Here is a 27,927-nt window from a genome sequence, read left to right on the forward strand (position 1 = left end):
ATAAGTAATTTTAATGGTTTTTCCCCTTTACTCCTGTAAAGGAAAAATACATTAAGAGATTGATTCAGAACTAGTTGCAGGATTGTGTTTTTGGTAAAAGTGTATACAATTGCTAAAAATGCCATTAAAAGGAGATTTAAGTTAGGATCTTTTATTTAAGTGGATAGCAACTTCTGTAAGAATAAAAATAGTTGATTTCCACAATCCAGTCAGCACAAATCTAGTATGTCGTGTTCAAGCAAAGACACAGCTAGATAGGTGAAAAAATAGTTTATCTTAATATTTTTATTTAATAAATTTTGTTCTCAAGGCTGATGTGCCCTCTTATGTTGCAAGATGTATATGCTAACTAAGCTTCCCACTCATTTAAAAATACTACACTAGTATGAACTCACTACAAGCAGTTACCCTGCTGTGATTTCAATTTATAGGCAGAAATGCATAGTGTCATAGACTACTTGCATTAAAAATGTGCTAAATTTGGTTTATCAGTGCAACAACAAAGAGGTATCCAAGTGGCACATGTGTGGGTTTAAGGATGAGTTCTGGTGGGTACATGCATCTACCAGTGGGGCTTACACTGCAAGCAAACCTGGATGTAATTGAAAATTCTATGTCTGGGTTTGGATTACAAGACCAAAAAAAAAAAAACTTATTTCTGTTAAAAGCAGCTGCAACTTTTATTTTATTGACCAAAAATGAAGCCCCCCACCCCCTGCATCATACACACACACATAGAAAAGGCAAGACCATTGTAACCATTCAAGTGAAGGATATGGTGGGCAAAGCTCCAGGACAGGCATCTCCTCAACACAGCTCATTCAGCACAGGTAATCCCACTCAGGTACTACAGTCTGTTTTGTTAAAAATCTCTACACACACACGCATGCACACGCACTCTCTGTGCATCGTTTCAGGTCGCTTTACTGCATAATTAAAACAAGAATAAAGTAATGAAAACATTGCAGTGATACAGCAACAGAGGTCTGAGGCACTCAGGGCAGAGAAGATGTTTTCTGGCAAATTTGGAAGTAGACGAGTCCACTTCTGTGAAGCACTAACCCCTTTCCCCCACCTAAATTCTGCAGTGCCAAAGGGAGCCAAGGGTATGCAGCACTTCATGTTCTTGCATGTGTGACAACAAATTCACCAGACATTTTCTAAGAGGTGTATTTTATGCCCATGATTGTATGATTTTTAATGTCTGTGTTGGCTTAAGTTTCTTGTGTTACAGTGGTGTAAGATGAAGTCTACAATGGGGTCTGAAAAATTTTTCATTACAATTCAGAAGAAAAAATTTATTCCCTCAGCAGAGACACTAAAGATGATGGAAGGGAAATGGGCATGGAAAAAGAAAGGGTAGAGAAAAGAGAGGCTTAATCAATCCACACTCCTTAACACAACCATTTTCAGCTCACCATGACCCACTAACAAAATATAAAGGGGTATTTATACCAATGTTGCCCACTCTATACCTGTCTGAGGAAAAAAAGATCAGCTTTCATAGCTGCCCCCCTAAGACTTCCCAAAAGCCTCAAACTCACTCAACCAAGGGGGAAGAAAATGACCCGTTTAAAAATTACCAAAAGAAAATGAATACAGTGTTGAACGTGTTTCATTTTCACACACTCAGACTTGTTTTGAGATACTTCACTGTAAGTCTTGCAAATCCAATCCCCCACAGCTACTGTGGATGTACTTTTTAAAGATGTCCCACAGTTAACAGACGTAAGGATCCCATGAATCATGGGATCTTTTTGGTTCTTGTTGCATTCCTTTACCTAGGCAAGTCTGATACATCAGCTTCACCAAACTTTTGGTGCAGGAGGCTGCCTACAAGTACTGCTTTGCCAAAAAGCAGCTTATTCCAGGCAGCTGCATATAAGACAGACTTTGTTAACTTCCCATCCTATCAAATCTCCAGCAAGAGAAGCAAGTCCTGCCATTAACACAGTGTGCCACCCACAGTGGCAATCACCACCAGCAGAGAGATGGGGGCAGAATTAAAGGTAGCCCATTCTTGTACGTGCTTGTCTTTCTCCCTTCTGCCCCCTTCTCAAGTGATAAACAAACAAGGCCCAAAATAGTATCTGCAGAAGTAAGAGCAAGTCTTTGGAATAAGAAATGCTTAAAATCTCAGGTGCCTCTCACAAACCAAGAGTGACAGGGCACACTGAAATGGTGAAAAAAACCTGGATCCCAAAATATCAAGTCCCAGTGGGAAAGCTTACCCACGCTTTTCTAGCTAATATCATGGCAGCAACAGAAGCAGTTGTGGGTCTAATTGGAAGAAAGGTGCTAAAGAGATAATTGAAGAAAAAAGGAAAGTACAGCGTGAGTGTTGTAGGTAGGAGGAAAGCAGGAAATTCTTTAAATTCTTCTCTGCTTTTGCAGACATTGGGTCAGGTTCTTCGAGATATTCCTCTTATCTACAATCACCGAGAACAAAGTAAATGGTGACATCTTTCTAGTCTGTACTCTTTAAAAAATGCATAGTACAGGGGCAAAAAATAGATATATATTTCTGGTTCTGATGCACCTGCTCAGTGTGGGCTATCACTGGGTCATGAAGTGGGGGCGAGTGCTGTCCAGGCGGCGGGTCAGGATCTCGCAGCCCGTGTCTGTGACCAGCAGCGTGTGCTCAAACTGTGCCGAGCGCTTCCCGTCCCTCGTCACCGCGGTCCAACCGTCGGGCCAGGTCTCGTCCTGCCAGCCACCTGAAACAGAGAGCATCACTTCCTGCCAGCTTTTAAATAACAGCCATCACTCCCCCAAGGAGCAATGAAAAATCTACCAGCTCTACAGGATAGAACCAGCACCCTGTTCAATCACTACTTAGGAGCAAACGAGAGTAACCATTTTACTCTACTGCTAAACTGCTCACCTTCACAGATCATTGGTTCAATTGTAAATACATGGCCTGGCTTCATCACTCCAACTGCCTTGTTTTCTGCAATAAAATAAACACTCAAGTTAGAAGGAAGAATACCATGCTAGTAAATGAACAAATCCTTGTCCTGACAGAATACAACAGAAACACAGTAAAGTCTGAAAAACCCTTCTGAGATGACCTGTTCACTTCTCCATTTTTACATATACATAAAAATTTCCTTTAGCTCTTTCCTTCTCCCCATCCACCAACACTGTAATACTTACTCAAGATACTTAAAATTAATTGCTGTCTTTCTCTCCAATTCCAAGTGGAATTTAAACTCTAGCTCTATAAAACACTGAAAAAATATAATACAGGAATTTCTGCACATTTCTATAATGGAAAATCATAATTAAAAAACAGAAGTAAGAAGCACTCAAGATATTTAGAGAAGGCTTGGAATCTCCTTACTTGTTCGCACTGAGCCATTAGCTCCAATAAATTGTCAAAATGTGACAGTGGTTAAGTAATCCCATGATTCCATTAATGAAAGACACACTGCCTCCTCATCACCTGGATAATGGGGTCACAGCAGTGTCAGAGGGATAATGCTGTGTTCATTAGCTAACATAAAATAGCAGAGCATTTTGAAGCATCCAGGACAATAGCACAGGAACATTTTGATGTTAAATGCACTGAAAATGCTTATGTGGAAGCACATGAACTGATGGACAGCATGATTCCAAGAGTGCAGTTTGACTGGAGAAAGACCAGTCCATTTCCTCTGTCCTGTTTCACCTGAAGGACAGCACAGCTCAGATGTAACTGAGCCTGAGAGCTGGAACAAACTCCAGAACTGCACAGGAACCATTCGCTCCAAGCTACTTTGCTGCTGTAGACAATTTGCATTCATTTTAGATCCCCCTATCTAACCTTAATTGTGTTAATTTATTACACTGACTAAATCACCTAGAGGCTTTAAAAATCTCAGACATCAAGCTGCCACAACAGCAACAGAACATTTTTCTTCGAAAGTTATCTTTTTGCTCTTCAAACTCCTTTCATAGTAGGCTAGAAATAAGCAGCAGCATTCTTTTTTCTCCAAGAGGCTTAAAGTCCCTCAGATATTTCCACTTTTGCTGTGACTCTGTATTTAAAAATACCAGAATCTTTCTTTCTAGAAACAGACATATTTGCCCAATGAAAAAAAAAAAAAATTTCAAAGTTCCAAATAGCCAGGAAAGATAGAAATTTCCTTTGCATTAGATTGGATTTTAATTGGTATAAAAAGCTCTCCACCTCCAAAGAATCCATATTTTCTTCATTTTACACAACAAAAAGTACATACCAGGAATTGACAGCCCTTTACCCTGCAATTAACAGATCTTCTCTGTTGTCAGAAAAGTACTTTGGGGAAATGATGACATGAAAGTCAGGAACTGCTAGACTATATTCTATAACCATAACACATGTTAAAGCTCATTAGGAGATGGGAAGATGGAGGCACCTGTCAGGTCTGAGGAAGTAAGTGTCCTATGATCAGGGCAGCTTTACAGCTGAAGTGAGTGTGAACTGCTGATCACTGCCTCATGATTTTTACTCTGCCCTTAGTTGTCCACTGGCACTTAACCTTATGTCCTTTGCTTCTGTGGATGTTGTTTCTTAGTCTTGCTTGAAAAATTTTTATGGTGCCATGGACATTTCCAAAAACTACCACTACTGGGGGAATGCTCATTCCTCCTCTGCCATACACTAGGATAAAGTTTCCAGAAATACCAAATGACAACACTCAAATGAAATGAAAGTAACAGAACCCATATTCAGGAACAACACCCATCTATACTATTCGAAGAGCTTGTTATTTGCATCTCTAAATGGCAGTGAGGTTTGGCATAGAACTTCTAAAGAGAGAAATATTTGGCAGTTCATGTCAGACAAGAATGTCTAAGGGAATTCAGCTGGGAATTCAGGCAAAAACTTTGCGCACCTACCCAGTACTGATGAGAGCTAAGACTAACCATTAGTGCAGGCAGATAATGCAGGCACAGGTTCATAAAGCATGCTATGTTTCAGAGTTAAAAAACAAAAATTATTTCTCAAGTGCCAAAATGCCAACCTGATGGCTCAAGTAAATTGGGTGCATTCACTGCAAATCACTTGCCTACAGGACAGCTCAAAGGGAATAAATACTCACTGGCATAATGGGGCACGTTAGGAGCCGTATGGAAAAGTTTATGGATTCCATGCCCGCAGTAGCTCCGAACCACTGAAAATCCATTTGCTTGAGCGTGTTTCTGAATTATGTTCCCCAGCTCTCTGTACCGAACACCAGGCTTCACTGCAAAATTAAAGAGACACAGAGGGGAATTGAGAGAGCTTTCCTTCAACACAACTAACCACCAAACACCATCTCTGTAGCACTCATGGCTTGTGTGTCCATCTGTTCCAGTGTGCAACTTCCTATGATCACTTAATCCACTGAGTGTGTATGTGAGTGCAATAACTTGAGAGAGGGAAGAAACTGTCTCATATTAAAAAAAACAAGGGAGACAGAAGAAAACGCCTTTTTCACAAGGATACTACTTTCTTCCTTTCATGGATGCAACTGCTCACATTAAAAGGATATCAAAGTTTGAAATTAAAGGACTTTCAAAGTACTTGGTGAGCTCTCACACCCTGAGCTACAGTGCTTTTTGCAATGAATGTAGGAGCCATATTTTAATACACACTTATCCCTCTACTATGTGGAAAATGCACACAAAGGACTGATATTTAGAAAAATAAATACAGGGAAAATGGGTATCTCTACTCTTAGACAAGATTCTCGATGACAATGCTACAGCAAATAAAAATGTTCATATTCAGGTTTAACTTTTTTGACAATCCCTTTAGGAAGCCTTACAAGTTAGAGAATTTGAAACATGAAAATGATGGGAGAAATTCACTTAGAGCACTTGGACAAGGGAGTAATAACACCACAAAAGAAACAATGTTACATCATTCAGCTAATGAAGATTCATCCCAAAAACAACCTTGAGCGCCTTCAAACAAAATATCAAGCTTTCCCAAGACTATTCCCAACTCCCTAAATATATGCTGCTTCTTCAGGAGCCACATGTGTGGTTGTGTGGAGCCATCCTAAGCAGAGTTCACATAAAACTTAACCTTTATGTGAAGCAACTATTTAGTACAATTCTCTGCTAATGCAAGCGACTACAACTGAAACCCTTAAGCTGAATTTACAGAAAATAACAAGAAACTTGTATTACTGGAATATACACACTTCTCCAAAAATTCAAAAAGGACATGGTGGGGAAGAGATTAATCTGTGGTGTTTGTGCTAAATAGCTGTGAAGTATGGGGTTGACAGCACGTGCAACTCATTTCAATGGAGCAAGGAGCCCTCTGCTTCTCTCTCATACAGCTAGAGCTCTGCTGGTCCAACACCAAGATGTTGAGATGATTTAAAGAGGGGAGAGGTGACCCCCTTTTAACAGGTGAGACACTTTCTGCCACAAATCCTACTCAAATGCAATGTCTAAAACCCTTTAAAACACATTACAGCATCTAAAAAATTGGTAAAAAATACTTACAGCGAGAATTTTAATCTCATTGTAATGAACACAGGGGAATTTCTGTCATAGTTTCTACATCAAAGCCAAGATACAAAGGTTAAGAGACAACACATGTAACAATTGCTATAAAAAAGTACAGGATCAAAAATACATGTACACTGTTCTGGTTTAGCTCTAAAAACAAAGTGGTCATTTCAGAACAGTAATCCCACAAAAACAGGTAATCTGTTCTTCACAGCTCAACGTGGCAGTAATTTCTTGATCACACAACGGATACACAAGACATCAATCCCATGGATTTTTGTCTTTTCAGCTGGACTAGCTATCTCCAAATTATTAACCCAAATTGTGCTCATTTTAATGTCTTTTATTTACATTTACTTTTCATTAAATGCAAGTTTAAAGCCTTAATATATATACTACCTTAAACTTCAAACTTTAGAGGCCAAGAAGTGATTAAATTATAATGGGGATTTTAAGAAGCTGCAGGGTACAAAAGATACAAATGGTACAAGTACCTCCAGGGACTTGAGAAATTCTTCTTTTGTTTTCTGAAGTCAGAAAGGTAGCTGCATGTTTATCTCATTGTATATCTTGATGCAGCTGCCCTGACTGTTATCTAAGCAAGATAATTAAAGCTCTGTAGGTACTGGAAGATAAGGATCTGTCTTCTCTGGCACACTGCCACACAAAATCAAGAGCTCATAACTAGCTTTATGAAGTAACCATCAGGTTTGGCAGGGCTAAGGAGATATGTTTAGGTGCTCACACAATGTTTTACCTTATCAGTTCACTGTGCAACACCATACAAATTATAAAAGTAGGGTTTTCCAAAACATAATTTGCTTGTTGCATTCTCTAAATTACTCAGGTTAAGGATTCTTACTCATCAATGGTCAAAAAAGGGCTGTTTCCATGTCAGTATCATCAGCAGATCAGCTCAGCATCAAATACATTTTCCTCATCAGCCCACATTTCAAAAGAAGTTGCAGCCAGCACTCACAGAAGCATGACTGCATTACACAGCACCCATCATCAGCTGGTGACCACACACCAGTGCTTCTGTGTGCTCACCAGGAGTCGCCCTGAGCAGAGGCAACACGAGCAAGCATTTCTGAGAACCAAAAGCTTCCTGCTTCAGGCAGGGCTCACCTGCATCGATGGCTTGCATGAGGCACTCGTAGGTGGTCTGGACAAGCCTCCTGGCACCCTCGTCCACCTCTCCGACATAGAAGGTCTCGTTGAGATCCCCGTGGTAGCCGTTGCGATAGACGGTGATATCCACTGCCGACACAGCACAGACGGGAAGTTAGCGCCTGCTCCTCACCCCTGCCTCCCACTGCTCAAACAACAAACCTGAACAAATGGGGCACTCCAACTGTGAAGTGTTACTTCACAAGAACTCCCTAAGAAAACTCTTCCAGCAGAAGCAGGTCCTTCATGCTTATCCTGTAGAGTCTATATAATAATTTGTAAGTTAGTGTTGCACTGGTGAACAGTTTGATTTAATGAAATAAAAGGGGGAAGAGGAGGAAAAAAATCCTCCAACAATGCAACACAAACACAGCAAGCTAGCATTGGTTTTTTAAATATAAAAACGGGAAAGAGAAGCTCCTTGATCTATGGGGATTTACCTGGCTATTGTACTTTCTCAGAATTAATTCCAGCACTTATAGGGGGAAATTAAATTTTAAAAGGTATGCAGTCCTTGTTTTGCATATCAAGTTGTCTTGCTATGGCAGAATGGGAACTTCTGTTTCTAAGTCTTTGTTGGTCAGCTGGTAGGTCTAATAGCTGCTAGATCACCAAACCCACTAGAAGGGCCAATGCTCTGGTATTCATGAAGAAACCCACACCCAAATCCTCTCCCAGGTAAACAGTCATGAAGGGAGCTGCAGTGTTCAGTAATACTTTAGGAAAATCATACATGAGCTGCTGAGAGAGATCAATACCATCTTTATAGGAAGATGTGGGAAAACACACTTTGGTCTCAACAACTAGACATCACTTGCAACAACTAGACATCACCTTCTGGATGACATGTTCCTGTGGTTCAAAAAACTTGTTTTGGACTTTGGCATGGCTTCCGGGCTAAAAAGTTTTAAATAAAGAAAAAGATGGATGCTTCCTTTCAGTTGTTCATTGGGTACATTCCCTCCAAGGTACCTTTTTTATCCCTCCTTGTAAACTGTTCTGGTCCTCCTTTTCAAGAGGCTTTTGAGCCTCTACTTTACAGCAAAGAAGCCCAGTTCTTCCTCATGATAACAAAGCAAAGGCTCCAAGCTCAATCAAGTGCAGGAATGTAGACAGAGGTATGACTAGAGCCTCTTACAGAAGGTGCTCTGTAGGGCTGAGGTACAGCCTTGGCATGCAAATAGCAGAGGTAAGACACTGTGTAGATGAAGCCAACCATATTCATTACAAGGTTGGAGTACCTCTTCAATTAGAAAAACCTGAGAGAATTCAGATTGTTCAGCCTGGAAAAGGCTTTGCGGTGACTTAATTGTGGCTTCCCAGCACTTGAAGGAAGCCAAGGAGAAAGATGGAGAGTAACTTTTGCAGGACCATGTACAGAGAGGACAAGGAGGAATGAATTCAAACTGAGAGTAGGTTTAGATCAGATACTAAAGGAAAATTCCTTACAGTGAGAGTAGTGAGGCAGTGGAACAGGCTGCCCAGAGAAATTGTGGATGCCCCATCCCTGGAAATGTTGAAGGCCAGGCTGGATGGGGCTTTGAGCAACCTGGTTTATACTCGAAGTGTCCCTGCCAACAGCACAAGGGTTGAAGCCAAATGATCTTTAAGGTCCCTTCCAACCCAAACCATGATTCTATGAGCTGGGCTTCTTAGGCTGGACTGCAGCAATGCCAGAATAGCTGGCAATAATAAAGAGCTGTGCAAAGGCATCATCTTTGAAATAGAAGTAAGACAAAGGAACTTTGGCATACATTGTTACATGTACCCTACAAGCTTAGAGCTTTCAACATACCGCACCTTACCTAGACAGGGGCAGCAATCATGAGACTTGTTCTGAAAAGGCTGGTACCCACAGCACTGAGATGTAGACTTAATAGCTATTATTACAAGCCAACACGTATTAAATATCTGATAATCTAAAAAAATTACAACCTGCTTCTAGAGGTAGATCAAACCTTAGCATACTCTGTGTATTTATTTACAGGTAAGAGAAAAGCAAACCAATGCAATAAACAAAAGTGAAAATGTTTGTACAAAAAAAGTGTCATTAATTTTTACTGCCAAACCAAGAAGAAATGAAGGTTAAAACAAGACAAATAATTTATAAAAGTATTTCTCACCACCCAAGAAGGCCTAAGTACCTTGAGTACCAAGAACAAAAATCAGCTGGTATTGTTAGGCTGTGACATGCTCAAAAAAAGATAACATGCACCTATACAATGCCTGCACATTAGGACCCTTTACAGTCATCATAATCATCAATGAGCATAGCCAAATTGCAACAATCTAGAGCCATCTAATCAAGAAGTCACACGGAACTAATCCAGTTGAATAATTCAATATACATTCTATTCACTATATATACACAGCCTGGAACAAGTGGAATCTAGCCTACAAGTGGAATACTCAGGCACTATACTAATGCACAGATCAGGGTAGAAGAACTAAAGCTCTTAAAGTGGCCTGAAGTTCTGAAATTATTTTATTTAATAAATTCATTAATTAAAGTATGTAAAGAGTAGAGGTAAATGAGAACAACCTAACTGGCAAATGAGAACAAAAGCCTCTCTTAAGAAGCTATTCTAATGATGTTGCCTGCTTCTGAAACATCACCTTATTGCATGGTTTAAGTGCACACACGATAAAAATGCTGAAGGTTCATTTTCACAGCACTTACCATTAACAATATCTCCCTCCTGCAATGGCCTCCTGTCAGGAATTCCATGACAGATCACTTCATTCACTGACGTACAACACGACTTGGGGAAATTATAATAATTCAAAGGGGAAGGATAACAATTCCTTGCAATACAAGCCTAAATAGAGAAAATACAATTTACACTAGTAGGTTTTGTACAAAGAAAAAACACTGTAAAAAACATATGTGCAACAGCTTTACAGTAAGAATGACAGGCTGAAAAGCAGTGACTCCAGAAAATAAGATTCTTCAAGCATTTCCGGGCAATGTTTTTGTTATACCTTGCATCTCTTACCAGGAAGAAATTAAAGCTACTTTCATTTTGTTTCTACTCATTTTCATCTTTGACTGCAAATGCTGAGATATTCAGGTTTGAAACAATGCATGGCAATACTGACTCAGTCTTAAAAAGTCATTTTCAATTACTGCTTTTAAGCGCTGAGTCTGAGATTTCTGCAAGACACACAAGCTAAACAAAATAATATTTAGCACTATTTCCCCCCCAGCTTTAAAACCTTAAGCTGTTTCCCTTTCACTGTAATAACCTTACTGTATTTTTGCAAAACTGACACATTTCATATATATTTACACATACATATATACACATACTTTGTGAGCAAAGTACTGAGAAAAAAAAGTTGTGTTACCTTTATTTTTTAAAAAAATACTGTTTTTAAAACTGAAAAATACCAATTAGGGATATCAGTCACTATCAACAACCTGCCAAAGTTTCCATAAACTGTTGAGGAGGGGTAACTCCATGTTAACTACTAGTTGTTCATATTAGACATTGTGCCTAAGCAAGCAGTTTGATGTTTAATGCATTAGTTTGTGTTTAACAGTTTTGAACTGTTTAATGCAGTTCAACAGAAGTCTCCAGCCTAATGAAAGCCATCTTAGCTCAACACCTGCAGATGCAGACAAAAAGGAAGCTCTCTAACAAACTTAACTATACCAAAACTGTTTCCTTTCTCACAATGCACAGATTAAATGATTCACAGAGAAGACAGCAAAGCAAAGTTCAAATATCTATAGAAAGTTAAGGCAGGAAGCATTCTTGAACATGTTTTTTAAACACTTCACTGGACTGTGGCTTTATTTTGTCAGACTGCATCAAACATCTTGTTTCAGTTCTCTCTGAGGCACCTCAGTTCTGATTCCCAATCATAAATAATTTAACTTTCTCCTCTGTATGTCTTAGCCAACCACAGAGTACAAGAAGTCCATGGCCTACAAATGTTGTTCTTTATATAATGGTATCTGTGGAGCAAAAAGGGTTTAGAAGAAAGAAAACATGATGTTAACTGAGAAAGCAAGTGAAGAAACTTAGAAGAAATCTGAAGCCAGAAATATGGAAGCAACTAATACAGAGAGAGGCCCAGGAGTTCCTAAATCACTTTGAACCTACCATTGCACTGTAGCTCATTTCTGCCATCTGCACTACCCACCAGCTTCAAAGTGGGAAACAGTTTGAAATAAAGAAATGGAATTCATGCAACAAAGAAAACCACACAATAATCATTTAAAATAAAGTGATAGAAGAAAACACTTATAAACACCAGAAGAATAATAAACTTATCTTACTAAATGGACAGCATGATCAATTTCTTCAGTAGTTACTCCTGGTTTCACCATCATGGCAGCAACATCCAATACTTCTCTAGCAAGCTGCAAATGAAACAAATAAAAAATTTAAAATAGATTTTAAATTGATCTATTGGCTCAACTTAAGTTAATTTTAAACAGGCCAGGACTACTCTCTACAAGATTTGTAACCCATTTTTGACAGCTACACTGAAATAACCAGGAAAGCTGTGTGAAGTTGGGTTCTAGAAAGACTTTGAGATACCTCCAGGTCATGTACTCAGCCACCTCTGTGAGAGCTGACAATATCCCAGTTAAGGTTTGGACCACATTTTCCTTGAATGCCATAATCTTAAATCAAACTACCTAATGCATTTCAAAGTTTGACTTTATGCACAAGGAAGTGATTACAAGTGAACAGCTCTTTTTCAAAAATTTTTAAGGATGGGGCTTTGTTCTGCTCTTTAGTTTTTACTTAGTACCAACTCCAAGAGAGGAAAAAGTTCTCATTTATGCACTATAAAACATATTCTTAACAAACACAATGTGTCAGGCACAGATTGCCTTACTAGTAATAACAAATGCACAAAACAGATAAAAGTCATCCTTCTGCTTGCAAAATACTTTACTGGGAACTGGGGTCACAAGAAGGAAAAAAGCCAGAAGATATCAAGCTTCCCAAACTATTTTTCAGCACTCTAAAGTGGTTTGAACATTTGTACTCTCAAATGTGCTGTGAAAAAGGGGTAAAATTATTACAGATTTTTAAAGACTGTAAAGGCACCTTGCCAGAAAAATCAAAACCCCCTTACCCTACACACTACTCGCATCCCTTCTATATCCTCAGATGACAGTATTTTTATTTGAGAGGTTCCTTTTAAAGCTTGTTCTGATTCAGACATTCCTGAAAAGAAAAAAGGGAGAAGACTAAAAAAGACAGGAAAAACTCCACGCTATATAGAGTGATGATTGCTACACATATCCAATCCAGGAACTTCCTTAGCTTACCAAGGGCAATAGAAGTACAGACTTTCTCACCACAGCCTAAAGAAAGAAACCCACCAAGCCACAGTATGATGATATTATTCAGATTAATTGGAATTCATAAGCCTTCCACAACACCATAATGCCCCATGTGCTCAGGAAACCCATTCACTTACTGCATAAAACCATCATGTCCAGTTAGTCAAAACACAATCTTAAATACCAGGTTGACAAGGAAGTTGTTTTAGTCACAGAAAAGCATTTTTCAGCTGCTCTTAGAAAATAATTAGTGAAAATTACATTCTAGCACAGTCATAAAGGGTTACATGAGCTTGGGAATATACCTGGTTATACTACTGCAATAATCAGCGGACAAAAACATGTAAATCCTTCCTACCAAATTCTGTGTAATCTCAGCTTTATAGATGAGCAACCCCATAAAATCCAGTATTTTGTGTTGTTTTAATATTTACACTCTTTAAAAAATAACTATGGAATATCTTAAGATTAAAAAATAATGCTAACAGACTTCATAGCAGCCTTTTGGGGAAATGCAAAGCCCCAATACTGGTATAAAAAGAGGAAAATACCAAAACAATCCCAAAAGTAAGTAATTTTGAAAGTGCATTCCCTCTCTGTCCAAAACCAGCTGGAACTCAGACCCCAGTTTTCTTCTGGGGGGTTGCATACTGCAAGGTTTCCTTGGTTTTATTATAAAATAATACATTTTCAACAGATACACTGATGCCACAGAGAATGGTTTAGTAGAATTTATCTGTGACAGTCAATTGATTGCTGCTTGTTAACAAATTAGCAACAGAACCAGGACTTGTATGTTTGAGATAAAAAAATAACCCCAAACCAAATTAACTAACTCTCCATTTCCTGTACACCTTTGAAACACAACCCATTACAAACTCTGGACTTCCACAAAATACTTGCAACCATGATTTTTTAAAAATGAGTAAGTTACTGTGGAGCAGTAGTAAGGTGAGAACAGACAAGAGGTTCCCTTCCCCAGTATCTCCTTCATGCATTAAAGGCTTTTTCAATGGAAAGGAAAACAGAGAGCAAACATAACACTCAGAATTGTGATTTGTTTCAGGTTACCTAGTGGGTGATCAGCATAATCCGGTCTCTGAATATAACTTGGCACAGGTCTTGTGGGTGTCTAAATAAATCACAGGCAAAGCTGGTTAGGTTGCAGCAACACTTATTATAGTTACAAAACCAGAATCACACAGTAAAATTAAATACAATATGAAATATTTCATGTGAAATATGGCAAAATCCATTTAGAAAAAGTTGCAAAGTATGTAAATACTCCAAAAATTCCAAGTTTCAATCCCAGACATTCTGCTGTTACCCTCTATTGCTATCATATTATACAACTTTTAATAACTAACTGTACAGCTTTGTAAAAATCAAATTTTTATTGTCAAGTGAATCTTACTGGTTTTATAATGTTTTATGCCTTATTGTAGCATTTTTTTTCTGCTGCTTTCCAGACTGCAAGTGCACTAGTGTCAAATACATCCCTCTTCTCTTTAGCAAGAGAATACTTACTTCTAATCATCATCTTTGTCAAAATCTCTAATTCCACTTGCATCAGTGTTACAGCAGTCACAAGACAAAAAAGCCAAAGTTCAGAGATAACACAACTCAATTACTTAGCCAGTGAAATGTCCCGAACACCTTTTACTCCAACAACACTAACAAACACACATGGGCTCAGGTTCAGCTAATCTGTTCTCTAATGAGCCTGTAACATGGAGAAGACTTAGAGAGAGAATGCCACTGGGGCAGCTTTTCTAGCAAAGGCCAATTAGAAAAGACAAATGTAAAGAAAATGTCATTATTGCTGCAAAAAAAAGCTTCAGCTTACTCCATGTACAAACTTGCACCAAGTTAAAAATACAGTTACATCTGTATGTCCCTCTGTGTGTGTGTAATACATATATATATACAGAGTTATATGTCATCATCTTCTAAACCCAATCTGCTTTCACAACCAAAGATCTTACTGACCTCTGCTGTTCTTCACCATTCCAGTGCAGGAGATTACTGTAACCTCTGTTCACCAGTTCACTCACCACGTTATTTTAAACCACTTACATAATATAATAAAAAACCATTTATTTAAATTTTAAATTAATTCACCTGAACTTTTTAGAAACAGACTGCTCTATAACGGGTGAGGACAACAAACAGCTGGGAGATATCAGCTGAACTAGCAGTAGCTTTTTTGCAGAATAAATGTCACAGTGTACATCCAAGAGGTATGACCTTAAAATAAAATGAACCATGATAAGGACAGCCATCATGTCCTTGCCATGGGGTTCAGATTGAGAAGCTCTCCTCCTTCAGCAAAAATGTGGGAGGTCATCAGGTCAGGAGTGGTCCATGAGCTGCTCAGAACACAGCAGTGCAGCAGCACTGGCACCTTTTGCTTACCAGTGGGTAGTGTGGCCTGAGTTTCCCAGTGTAACGATAACCAGACCAGGGATTTGTGTTGACATCACCTTCCAGGCTCCAGGAGGAAACTTCACGCTTAGCTTTTTCATCTTCTGAAAAGATAAGAAAAAGGGGGAAAAAAAGTTGCAGCAGCAAAACCTGTCCTACTAAGAATGAGAACTGTGGTGTCTAGAAAGTGACTTAGAAGTGCCTAAGTCTAGACCTGAGTCTTTCTGGAATTTTAGATACTGATATATGCAAGTGTAAGTAGTAGTTATCATTTTGTGTTGTCCATTCCAAATTCAGATTCTTCCCACCCTATTCAACAGCAAACTGGGGAATGTCAGGACTGAATGCACAAAGGAAGTGCAGTAATTAAGTTGTTCTTCATTTGCAGTTTTATAACACAGTGTTTGTTTCATTCCTGGGAAAAAAGCCTGTTTCTACAGAGGCACTCAGTATCCCTTCAATTAACACCCTTGCACTGCAGGGGAACATTCCTTCCTTGTGATCTCCCTTAGCACTCAGTGACCAAAATGACCTGAGGTGGGAAGGAGACCATCCAAAGGTGGAAGGGAGGCCATCCTACTGTCAGGCTCAACACATGGAGGCTGCTACCCCTCCAGAGCTGCTGGAGGGAGTGCAGGTCCTGCCACTTCTGCAGTTCAGGACAAACCGTGCTCACACCTTAGGAGATGGTCCCAAACTGCTGGAGCTTCCCACCTCTCCAAACCTTGTGAAATTCACGTCTGATCTGGTCCAATGACTGACTTCATTCACAAACAACATATTCCTATGAGGGCAAATTGAACGTGTTTAAATAAAGGATTGAAACAAGCAGATCCTGAGCAATACCAAAAGGAGAATTCAGAAACAGAAGGCAAGGGTTAAGGAAGAGCATAATAACATTAATCTTTAACTCATAACTGGATAACTTGTTTGTTTTCTCTTTTTATGTCTCAGAAGGATGAAGAGGTAGCAAAAGGTCTGCCATTGCAAGCCTAATGTCAATTCCTCAGAGCCTCTGTGGCTGATATCTAAGCCATCTGCTCAGATGACATTCAGTTCAGATGAAACTGAGAAATAACAATTTGAAAGTCCAAAGCTGTCCATAATCACCCAAATTAACAGGATGCAGAATGCAAGTGTGAACTACTGGATCCCTACACTGGGAAGGCAGAAAGAAGGAAAACATTTGTAATTATCTGTACTACTCTATTTACCATCCAACATTTATCATGAAAAAAAGAAGCTTTACTGGGTTTTAGGAAAGGAGGTAAATTATTTGAGGATGTGAGTTTCTGCCATATCACTTTTTAATCCTACCTCCCTTTTCATCAGGGCTTAATGAAGATAGGCAGGGTGGTGGCAGGGAGGAGGCAAGGGGGCAGAACTGAGGTCTGCCCTCTCTCTGGTTTTAAACTTAGGGGTTATTTTCACTACTCAGATAAGGTAGAATCTACCAGACTCCTGGTACTTCTGTGACAGAGCTACCAGCTGTCACTAGGGCACACAGATACTCTTACTACTTTGAACTGAACTCAGCAAAATCCTAGCTATGATACATCCTCTATCAGTGGCTGCACCATGCACACAAGCATCCTCCCTTTTGTCCCAAAAATGTACAGAACAGCTGCACTCTGACTCACTTGTGTTCCAGCAAGTGTCTAATCACAAAGACTTTGCAAGAACCTTTCCCACTGCACTGCCTTTGACTGCATTAGACATCAAAATGCTATGAAGGAACACTGCCCTACAGTAGTGATTTATTATTCTCCTTGTCCTTTATTTCAGCACCACTCCTTCTGTGTCCATATGCCTGGCAATGTAGCTCAAGCAGTAATTCATGCAAATAGAAAAGTGAACAGAAACAAACACTTCTGTGAACCTCTGCCTCTGAAATTTTACACAGTGCTTCAGATTGTTGAGAACTGGACAAAATTTCAGATATGCATCACCCAGTGCCAGGTATCTTGGGAAAAAACCCAATACCATTCCAAGGTGAGAAGCACAGAGCAGCTGAGGTTGGAAGGGACATCTGGAGGTCATCTGGTCCAATCCCCAGCTGAAGCAAGGCCACCTACAGCTCACTGCACAGGACAAAACCAACTCAAAGAAATATGAAAATGCATTTTAAAAAGTAATGTACTTACTTGCTTTCTTGTGTAGTAACTTGTGAGTGGCCCAGCTTCCCTTAAAGCATTCCTAGAATTGCAAACAAAAATGTATAAGTATATGTTTTAAGCAGTATTTACATGGACAGACATGCCAAGCTGACAAAATGGAGAAGCAAATGGATTTTAAAGAAAACTGGAAGACTGTTTTTATTAACCCTTGCAGCAATATGCAGCAAATGCTACTGGTAACTGCTAGTCTTAGCAACAGAAAATATCACATTCAAAAGTTCATTAATCAGAATAGGCAGAAAAAGCACAGCCAAACAGACAGCACCCATGGCAGTGAAATACACTGACATAATCCTACATATTGACTATTTATCATTATGTAAACACCATGGTGGTTGCAGGTTGGCTGAAACAGAGTTTTTCTCTGTACCTGACCTTACAGCACTGCAGTGAGCAGCAAGGTCCTCCCCTGACTCCAAGAAAAATCCACTTCCTCCTGCTAACTGCATCCCTTCTGCCTCCTGCTCCAGCACAGGAAAGCAACAGAGGCCAATTAGCACAACCACAGGGGAACTAATGAAGTAGACTAAAGGGCGGAAATGAGGGCTACTGATTGAAAATAGGAAATTGAAAAAAAAATACTGAGAAAGTTGAAATGGAAATCAAGAAAAGAGTGACTGTGGAGGAGTCTGGCCTTTTCTCTTCTTCCCAAGCACAAATAGAGCAGTTAATGCAAGGAACAAATAATCAGCAAAGGGGCAGATGGAAATGACTAGCAGCTGGAGAATAAAAAAGGACTAAGATGAAGAAAAGACATGAAAGAAAGAGATTTAAGCAGAAAAACTGCAGAAGGCAGGATAAAGGTGATCCTTTAAGGTACTAATTAGCAAATTACTTGGGTTACTAGCAGAAATTCTAAATCAATGCCTATGTGCACTCAAAACATCCATTAAGAAACTGCTAATTCTAATTATTGACAATTACAACTGAATTTCTGAAGAAAGAGGCAGGAAGCAAACTGGTTTACTTTCTAAGGAGAAACAATACTAATGCTGAATCATCACTGTAAAACTACCACCCAGAGCCAATAACTGATTCAACCTAAAGTATACAACCCTCAACCAGCCCAAGACAACACATCTGCGAACTGAGCCCAGCTTGTAACATCCTACCCTTGCTTCAGGGCTGCTCTGGAGCTCTCTGAGCAGTCTGCTCGTGTTGAGCCACCCTCTCCCTCCTCCCTCATTAGTCTTGCAACCAGCAGGTAACAAAGTGCACCCACAAACACACAGAACAGTGGTGCACAAGCACACCTATGCTCAAAGAGACCCTGCTGTGTGTGTGCTGTCCCCTCATGACCACAACCAGCTGCTCCTTGTGTTGTGGTGCCCCACACGCCAGCAGGGACTGCACTGCCAGGCGCTCTGAAAGCAACGCTTCCGATGCCCGGAGAGAACGCCACTTCCAACAGCAGCCCAAGTTCACTGCCACACTTACATAACCCACTGCAACACAGACCTTTGCACTGCACTGTTCTCTGCTGGGCAGCTGGGAGGAAAGGAACAGGTTTGAACTGAGGCCTGCTTTAGGGAAAAGAAAAAGAATAAAAAAATAGCTAAAAATGCTATTTCAAGGACACTGGAAGAACCAGTATAGTTTTAATCCCCTTTCAAACACGAGGTCTTTGTTCTGAAGCATAAAAGAAGGACTAAGCAGCTAAGGACTTAGAGCAGCTACCAAGTCTGCAAACCTAAAACCCACTATTTTGAATATAAAGGAGTATTTGGGGAGGGAGGGAGGGAGGGAGGGAGGGAGGGAGGGAGGGAGGGAGGGAGGGAGGGAGGAAGGAAGGAAGGAAGGAAGGAAGGAAGGAAGGAAGGAAGGAAGGAAGGAAGGAAGGAAGGAAGGAAGGAAGGAAGGAAGGAAGGAAGGAAGGAAGGAAGGAAGGAAGGAAGGAAGGAAGGAAGGAAGGAAGGAAGGAAGGAAGGAAGGAAGGAAGGAAGGAAGGAAGGAAGGAAGGAAGACATCAGCTGTGGCAATTACTGATTGTAGTTCATTCTCTGCTTTCCCATTAAATTTTGGGGGATGTTCTCCAATGCCCTGGCTTTGTCCTATACCAACAGCCTTTCCACTGCGCTGGCCCCCAACCAGAAAAAAACAGGCAAACACAGCACCAGGGACAGAAGCATAACTTGAGGAACTCCATTTTGGCTTTTCATTTCCTGCAGCTGCGGACAACCTAAGATGATTCTGCATAAGGCTGTCACATGCCTAAGTTGTCCCAAACATGTTTCTGAGATTTTACTTGCCCTCTATCTCCAGAGGAGCAGTAGCTCTGCCAGAACTCCTGGGGCACACCTCCAAAGGTGCAACCATGTTCACTACAACCAGACACCTGCACAGCCATCAACTGCAACAGGCATGCACAGCACATCCAGAACATTTTGGTGAGCAGGGGCTGCTACAAGTGCACTGCACAACCCATCAGTCTCTCTGCCTTGGTCTGACACTGCTGGAAGGCACTCACAGGACATGCTGCACATCCACCCACAGCCCATCTATTTTGTGTAGGATCAGTCATACGCTCCCTGCGAGCACTGCACTGACCGGGTACATACAAATTATTTATATCTAACAACCCACAGCACAAGCACCACACTGCACATGACTGCAGAGCTCTGCCTTGGCAGTTCCACACAAAAATATGGCAGCTGTCATCTCACAGGGTGGAGAATCATAGCTCTGGCAACAAAGCACTCCCAAAGTACCACCGCACATTGCAAACACCCTCACCCTCTATACTGCAGGCTTCCCAACAAGCTGTGGAACAAACCTACTCTTTCTCTCCATCTGGGCCACTTTTTGGAGTATTTTCTGGAGAAAATCATGCTTTTAACTGAGCCTTCTCCTGACACATCTACTTCAATCTGGCTATAGCCATTCCTGTCTCTTAACAATTCTTCTGTGCTCCTATCCAGGTCAGGATAGAAAATTTTCAATGACTAAATAAACAAAATCCAGGGGAAAAAATATCCAGGGTGACTTTTAATATTAAAATTAAGAAACTAAAGATCTTTTTTTCCAGATAGAGTGAAAAAAGGAACATGTGACACAGCATGGCTATATTTTAAAGCATTAGCTTCAGTGGGAAAGTACACAGGAACAATATGAATTTGGCCTCAAGTTCCTTGGAAGACTTCCTAGTGCTTCCCATTTCAAGCACTACACAATCCAATATCATGCCTGACATTAATATCCCCACCCTTTGCACCTAAAGCATTTTTCTTTTTTATTGCATGTGACTTTTACACCTCAATCAAGACAGACATGGAAACACTGAAGAGGACTCTACAAGAAGAGAGGTCAAATGTATGACCAAAAAAAAAAAAAGCAGAGGGGTAATCCTTGACTTGTTTAGGGCAATCCTGGGTACAACTATTCCATCAGAAAGAAAAATATAAATGTGTCTTCTAGACAAAGGCAGCCAACATACTTCAACAACATTTCTGGCTTTGGGACATTCTTAAGCCAATCCCACTGGTTTTGTGTTTAGAGACAAGTTCAACCCAGTGTTCATCAGAATGTATCAAAAGGTAACCAAAGGCACAACCAGCATTACCATTTGAAAAGACTCCTGCTGGATCCCCTTGTGGAAGATGTGCTATTTCTGAAAACGATATTTACCTTAAGGACTCACCCAATATCAAGAGAATCATGTGACATGGCAGTATTGGTTTTATAGTAAGGTGCATTTCACATTTTCACTGATCACTACGAAATACCTCGAGATTGTTTTGTTTTTTTTAAATCAATCATTGAAAGAACAAAACTCTCTAAAATAGTTATTGAAGTAATTAGGGGAAAAATTCTTCTATGTTTATTGTCATTTTTACAATAATAACAGAAAGCTTCTTATTGATTCAGTTCATGTATGCATACAATCTGACTAAGAGGTGGAAAAGTACAGCCAACTGCAAATTCCAGAGGAAAAAAGGATGCTCAATCAAGATTAGGATATTACTACACTACAAACTTCTGTACAGCACAGAGATAACAAACTAGATTTAAATAAGCTACCCAGAGACATGGATGCCCCACTCCTGGATGTGCTCACAGCCAGGATGGACAGAGCTCTGAACAACCTGGTCTAGTGGAAGGTGTCCCTGCTCATGGCAGATTGAAACTTGATGGTCTTTATGGTCCCTTCCAAGCCAGGCCACTCTATGATAGCCAAGTCCACCACAGCACAGAACCCAAGAGAGGCTGACAGACAGTGTTTCTGCACTGCCTTTGCATGGGAAAGGCTCATTTCAAGTTAGCTCTGGCAATCCCCCTGTCAGCACTCCAACTTGTGTCCAACTTCCACAGAATCACCCCCTCCATCCTCTATGGTCATCATTTAGAGTCACAGCAATGAATTTCAAAAATTTTCTACTTTACAGAAAATTTAAAAAAAGAATCAAGACTGTGAGGACAGACTGTCTCTTTGCATGTCATTATATCCTGAACTGCAATGGACAAACTGCAAGTGCCAAGCAGCACACTGTAGCTAAAAATACTCTGAGCAATCTTTTTAACAGAATTTACAAATGTCCTTTAGAATGTAAAACTGTCTGGGGCTTAACCTGAGACCAAGTCATTTTGCATAATGAGAACTCATTTTTAACCAAATACCTTAAAGTTATGCAAAACAGAAGACAAAAAAAACCCCTGAAGTACATCATTTAGTTTAATACCAGGCTATCAATTATATATACATATTAAATACAATACAGATTAATTCATATTTTACCCATAAGTACAAGTATGTTGAGGTGTTAATACATTTGATGTTAAATGAAACAGTTGATACTTTTCAGCACAGTGAAATACTTCTAGGGCAGTACAAGCCCACAGAAACAGCCTCCAGCCTGAAAAACTCTGTACAAAATTCCCAAAGCAGGACACATGAATAGTCAGTTTTTCAGAAGAGTTGGATATGTGTTTTCAGAATATGTGTTTTCAACTCCAAGAGAAGCACCTACACTCAGAGCCTTGGTGTCAGCAGGGTTGATTGACTTTCTCCTTCATCCAAGACCCCATCTTACCCTGAGACTCCTGGGTCCTTCATGACCCTTTGTGGAAGGGACTGCATTTTGCAGCTCTTTAGATTTACAGAAATATCCAACTGATTTCTGAGTGTAGTGAAGGAACAAGGGACCAGAGGAATTCCAACTGGAGTACCCTGTCAGTACATGGAACACTAGCTCAGCAGGTCTCCCTACAGAAGCCTGAAGTTTTACTTTCAGAAAGTCACGAGGGCTCAGTTTTCATATCTCACCAACAATCAGGTGCTTACCTCAGACACAGGTATTCATGGTGATTTATAGGCAATTGAGAATGTCAGCTTCCTGATGAAAGAGATCTGATTTTCTAGAAGATGGTATCAGCTGAGTGCCATTTATGCCTGAGGAAACTCCTGTGCGCTGCAGCTGAATCCAGCCTATTTCAGGCACAAAGAACACTGAACCAAGGATGAAACACTGCACTGATGTCCTATGGTCTGATGTGAGAGAGGACAAAAAATAGTTTCATCCAGGTCTACTGCTCCCTGCTCCCCCATCCCCAGCACATTGACAGTGAAAGGGAACAGCAAAGCAGCAGATGGGACAGCAATCCTCTCTTCAGGTCCACAGTTTTTCACAAATCACTGTCACCTTGAGCATCCAAAGCTGTCAAGGGCCCAGGGCTGAGTGTCAGTGAAAATGTGCCTTCCAGAAAGCAGCAAATTGTATATAAACTCACCGAGAGAACAAAACAGCATTTCTTTGCTGAAGAAAATCATACCCCACCTCAGATATCAAGAGGTATCACGAGATATTGGGAGGCATCCACCAGTGCAAGAGAGACACTGACCCTGACTGTACAGTTCAGAGAAATGCTACCCCTTCAAACACCCAAAACACACATGGCAGAGTCACCAGGTAACCCCAGTCCTCACTTCTGACTCCATAACCAGTCCACTTCATACACCTGGGGCTGACAACACAAGGGCACATAAAACAGGAAGGGGCAGCACTTCTTGAGTAAGTTATGACTACTACTAGGATACAACCCACGGCCACCAGCTCTCAGAGAAACAAAAATGGCAAAGGCCACTGACTTCAGAGGAAGAGAATGTTTCCCCAATGTGTCTACAAGTAGGTATTTGTGAATTTGGATGGAGAAATGGCCCTGTAGTAGCATCTAGTCCACACCACAGTAAACCTATTGTTTTGCCCAAGACACTTACATAAGTATTATGAAAGATAAAGTTTTTCACAAAAGTAACACAAAATCACTCATAAGTGATCCATTCACAATTAGAAGGCTCATATAAAAATGGTAACCGGAGCTCTCAAGAACAGTCACTACTCTCCCTTTCTTTATCCTTCAGCCACTTGTAGAAGACATAAAAGAAATGCAAATTGTCTACTTAAACACAAACTCTTTATGTATACCACACACAATGTACACACAAGTGACGGTATCTGTAAGGCAGACTTCACAATAACAAATTCATCTTAGCAAGAGAAACTCTACACCTGAGATGTGATGCTGGACATCTGTGTGATTTCCACATTCAGAAGATAAATGAATTACTGTATCTCGCCATAAGATGATAAACACACACAACACTGCAATAAGTCTCTAAATAAAAAGAAAACCAGACAGTGAAAAAAGGCAGCTGGTAGTGACAGTACTTGATTTACTAGCCTAAAATATTACTAAGGGTTAACAGCAGACAGAATCCTCCAACAGAACAGTTCCTCTTGTTACAGCTTGAAGTGAAAGGGAAAAAAACAAGCCAGGGTTCAACAGGCCACCTCAAGAGCTTCTTTGCTGCTAAAAGCCATTTTCACCTTGTCTCCATGACCAGTTCAAAACCTCCCTGCTAGGCAACATGGCCCCCTTTCCATCCATGATGCACAAGCACAACTATTATTTAGCAGCTGTACCCAGCTTCCAAGGTGCCCAAAAGCCAGAGAGAAAACAGTGTTGGCTCAAAGGAATCCCAGAGAATGTCAAATTTCTCCAGCCTAAACATTTTCAGAGCATGTTGCTGAGGCATATGTTCTGATGCAGAGAAAGAGAAAAAAAATAAAGTGACCAGAATAACACCCTTTCTCCAGGAAAGGAGAAACACAAATGATAAATTCACCAGGGAAATCATTGTCTTGACACAATCTACTTGGAAAGTTCACTTCAATTCTCTATGTGCAGTCATGAAAAATAATTTTTAATCAATCTCCACACTACACTGGGATCCTCAGCCCTATACTTACTATACCTCCTATACCTTTCAGTCCTATATCAATTCTTTCTTAGCAAATGATATGTTAGTGATTTATAATCCAAACACATGGCTTCACATGGTTACCATTCTACAGCAGTTCACAATTTTCTGTTGTTTAATCTTAGCACTAGGGAAAAAAATTCCTACAAATTTGGTTTTAGCTCTGATTGTAGTTTTGGCTACAAAAAAAAGTCATTGTAGGCTTCCAAGCAGATTAATTACCAGGTGTCCATGCCCATACAGATGTTTTTACCTGCCAAGGTGATGCCAGATAGCTTGTGGCTCCCAATCCACCCTCAGCCCAGAGGAAGCGCCCACACACCTGGCTACCACCAGTGCATTCCATAAGGACAGGCTGACTTTATGGCTGGGCTGAACTGGGCCACAGTGGGCAAGCCTGCTCTTCAGCAGCACACTCCTGAAGTGTTTCATGACCCTGCAGTGCTAAACCAGCAAAAAAACCCCAAACAATTAATGCAACTCCTTTTCCTCCATTTAAAAGAAAACTCTGAAGGCCTCAGAAGTGGCTCACCAAGGAATCAGGGACAGCCTAAGGCAATGGGTAGAAGTGTGCATCCTCAGAGGGAGGGAGCAGCACCAAGCCAGCTACAACACAGGCTGTGCTGTGAGGTGGAATAACATCCTAGGACCACTCACTAGCTTACCTAAGAGTTATTTGTGCATGTAAGATCAGAATGGAAAGAAAACCACCAAAGAGAGAACTCCAGAAAAGTTTCACTGATGCTAACCAGTCCACTGCTGTCAGCTGAAACTTGCTGGAAGTTCAGAGAAAATAAGCTGGAAGTTCACCTGCCATGTGCTTATTTGAAGAGGCAGCCAGGTTGTCAGCAGCACCTCCCTCACCCTCCTGACTGTGCCTGCCAGGCCCCGGGGCAGGATGGCAGCGAGTCTCCTCCATGGCACACAGCGGGTGACAAGGACAGCTGGAGCGCTGGGACAGCTCCATCCATGCTGGGCCAACACAGGGCACTCAGCGGGGCTGAGGGTCCCTGCCACAGGATGAACATGGGCACGCTTCTCTCTGCGCATGACATTTCTTGCACATCTTTAAAACAGGCTGTCGCTAATGTCCTTCTCTGTAACACCTTGCCCCAAAACCTCCAAAGCACCTTCATTGTGCTTACCCACATTGCTGATGGGCACAGCAAGGCACAACACGCCCCAAGTCACTCAGAAATGAGATGACTGGGATTCCCAGTTCAGTAGTTCACTTTCTAGGCAGGACAGCTTTGCAAGCATGTTGTCAGTTATCCAGCAGCCTATTTTAACAAGCCAAAAAGTATTTCCAGTAATTCTCCTTTTTTCTAAAAGCAGCAGCAGATATTTCCAAATAATTAAACTGAGTATATAGAAAACCAGAATCTCTGCATGGAATTAGCTGAGTTAGAGGTGGGAAGGAGGGGAGTGAAGATGTAACTGGAACTCTTCACACTGGCCTGTTCGTTCTCTTAACAAATGGTTTTGTCATCACCAACCAATATTTGTATACACTGATGATGCATTTATGATGAATTTTATATCAGACATGTCAAAACAGAGCAAATCCTAGAAGTTAACCACCAGCACCACGTGGGAACTAGAGATGCAGAATTGTCAGAACAATTCTGAGCTGCAGTCACTAATTTGGCAGCAACTCCCAGCATAGGGCACAGAGACCTCAGGGGAAAGTACCAGAAGCTGTGCAGCGGGTGTGTCACAAGCACGTGGGAAATTTTCCCCATGTCCTATGCAAACCATAACTATCAGCTTACACCCTGACTTGGAAAAAAATTATTCCCAATTAATAAATTAATAATAAATAATAAATTAACCTAGCTGATGTGACTGAATTATTTTCTTATGTTTATCCACAAAAATCCAGTGACTTTACTGTGTTATAATTGTGACAAGGAAAGCCAGTGTTAATCTCTGAACTGAACACATAAGTCCTTACTGATTTTGACAGAATTACACATACAAAAAGTTCAAAGGATTAGGCTATGTATTTCAGTGCACATTTGAAAGTTAATTAAAAAACCAAACAAAACCAAAAGGAGCCCCACAAACAAAAACGATACTCAGTCATCAGACTGTCCTTTCTATAGAAGGACCACACTCTGTTACCACTGTGGCCCACAGAACACGTCCAATTTTCACATTTCTACGTGGGAGCTGACTGCTCTATGACATGCGGCCTAACCTGAACCTTCCTGTTTGGCACCCTCAGAGCAGAACACCAAAGGACATAGTGGGAAAAAAAGAAGTTAGGAATGAAAAGAGAATAAGACAAAAACGGAAGAGTAGCAAATAGTTTTCACAAAAACTCATAACTTAAAGAAAATCTGTTTTCAGAGCAACAAGTCTCCCGGTGTCTATCAAACCGAGCAACTCCAGAGCGGACGCCGGCAGGGAAACGCAGCCGCTGGAATTTGATGAGCACGTCCTCACTTTGTCCCACTAAGCCTTTATTTTTAAGGGGGGCACACGGACCACCCACCCCTTCAGGCAGAGACCATCCGTGCACCCTCTCACGAGCGCTCCGGCTGCGCTTCGGTGCCGCCGAGGTCCCGCACCGCCCGCGGCCACGAGGAGGAACGGGGCTCCCTCCCCGCCGGGGCCGCCAGCCCGGCTCCCCCGGCTCCAACAACCGAGGAACCGAAGGGGAACTTCCCGCCGGGTCCCCGGCCGGGCGCCGCTGGCCCAGGCTGGCGGGGGGCGGGCGGGCAGAGAGGCAGAGCCGGGCACGCCGGGCCGGGCCCGGGCGGCCGGGAGCCGGCGCGGGGAGCTGGATCGTGCGCCCGCCGCACGCCCGGAGCGCCGAGCGAGGGGCTGGGCCGCGGGGGAGCTCACCTGCGAGCAGAAGTAGGAGCCCTGGATGCCCAGCTTGAGGCAGGTGGGGCACTGCAGCTTGGCCTCGCTGCTGCAGCCGGCGGTCTCGCACACTCTGCGGGTCTCCACCGCCGCCGCCATGCTGCCGGGCGGCCACGGGGGAGGAGCCGCCGCCCGGAGCTGCCGCCGGCTGGGGCGGGCGGAGAGAGCGGGACGGAGGGAGGGACGGAGGGGAGAGGGAGGGAGGGAGGAGGCTCCGGGGACTCAACGCCCCATGGAAGCCGGCCTTGAAC

General features: G+C 41.4%; 1 protein-coding gene across 1 annotated transcript; it reads right to left on the bottom strand.

Annotated features, from left to right (window-relative positions):
- Window positions 1-655: 655 nt before the first annotated feature.
- Window positions 656-27,798, bottom strand: METAP1 (methionyl aminopeptidase 1). The gene is made up of 11 exons (XM_063156573.1): window positions 27,656-27,798; window positions 17,518-17,569; window positions 15,365-15,477; window positions 14,021-14,081; window positions 12,739-12,830; window positions 11,927-12,010; window positions 10,322-10,460; window positions 7,600-7,731; window positions 5,067-5,210; window positions 2,885-2,950; window positions 656-2,717 (listed from the first exon to the last, which is right to left on the bottom strand). Exons 1-11 carry the CDS (start codon window positions 27,773-27,775, stop codon window positions 2,557-2,559), a joined length of 1,164 nt encoding a protein of 387 aa, XP_063012643.1. The 5' UTR covers window positions 27,776-27,798; the 3' UTR covers window positions 656-2,556.
- Between the last annotated feature and the right edge of the window lie 129 nt (window positions 27,799-27,927).

The sequence above is a fragment of the Melospiza melodia genome, chromosome 5 (genome assembly GCF_035770615.1).
Source record: "Melospiza melodia melodia isolate bMelMel2 chromosome 5, bMelMel2.pri, whole genome shotgun sequence".
NCBI classification, from domain to species: domain Eukaryota; kingdom Metazoa; phylum Chordata; class Aves; order Passeriformes; family Passerellidae; genus Melospiza; species Melospiza melodia.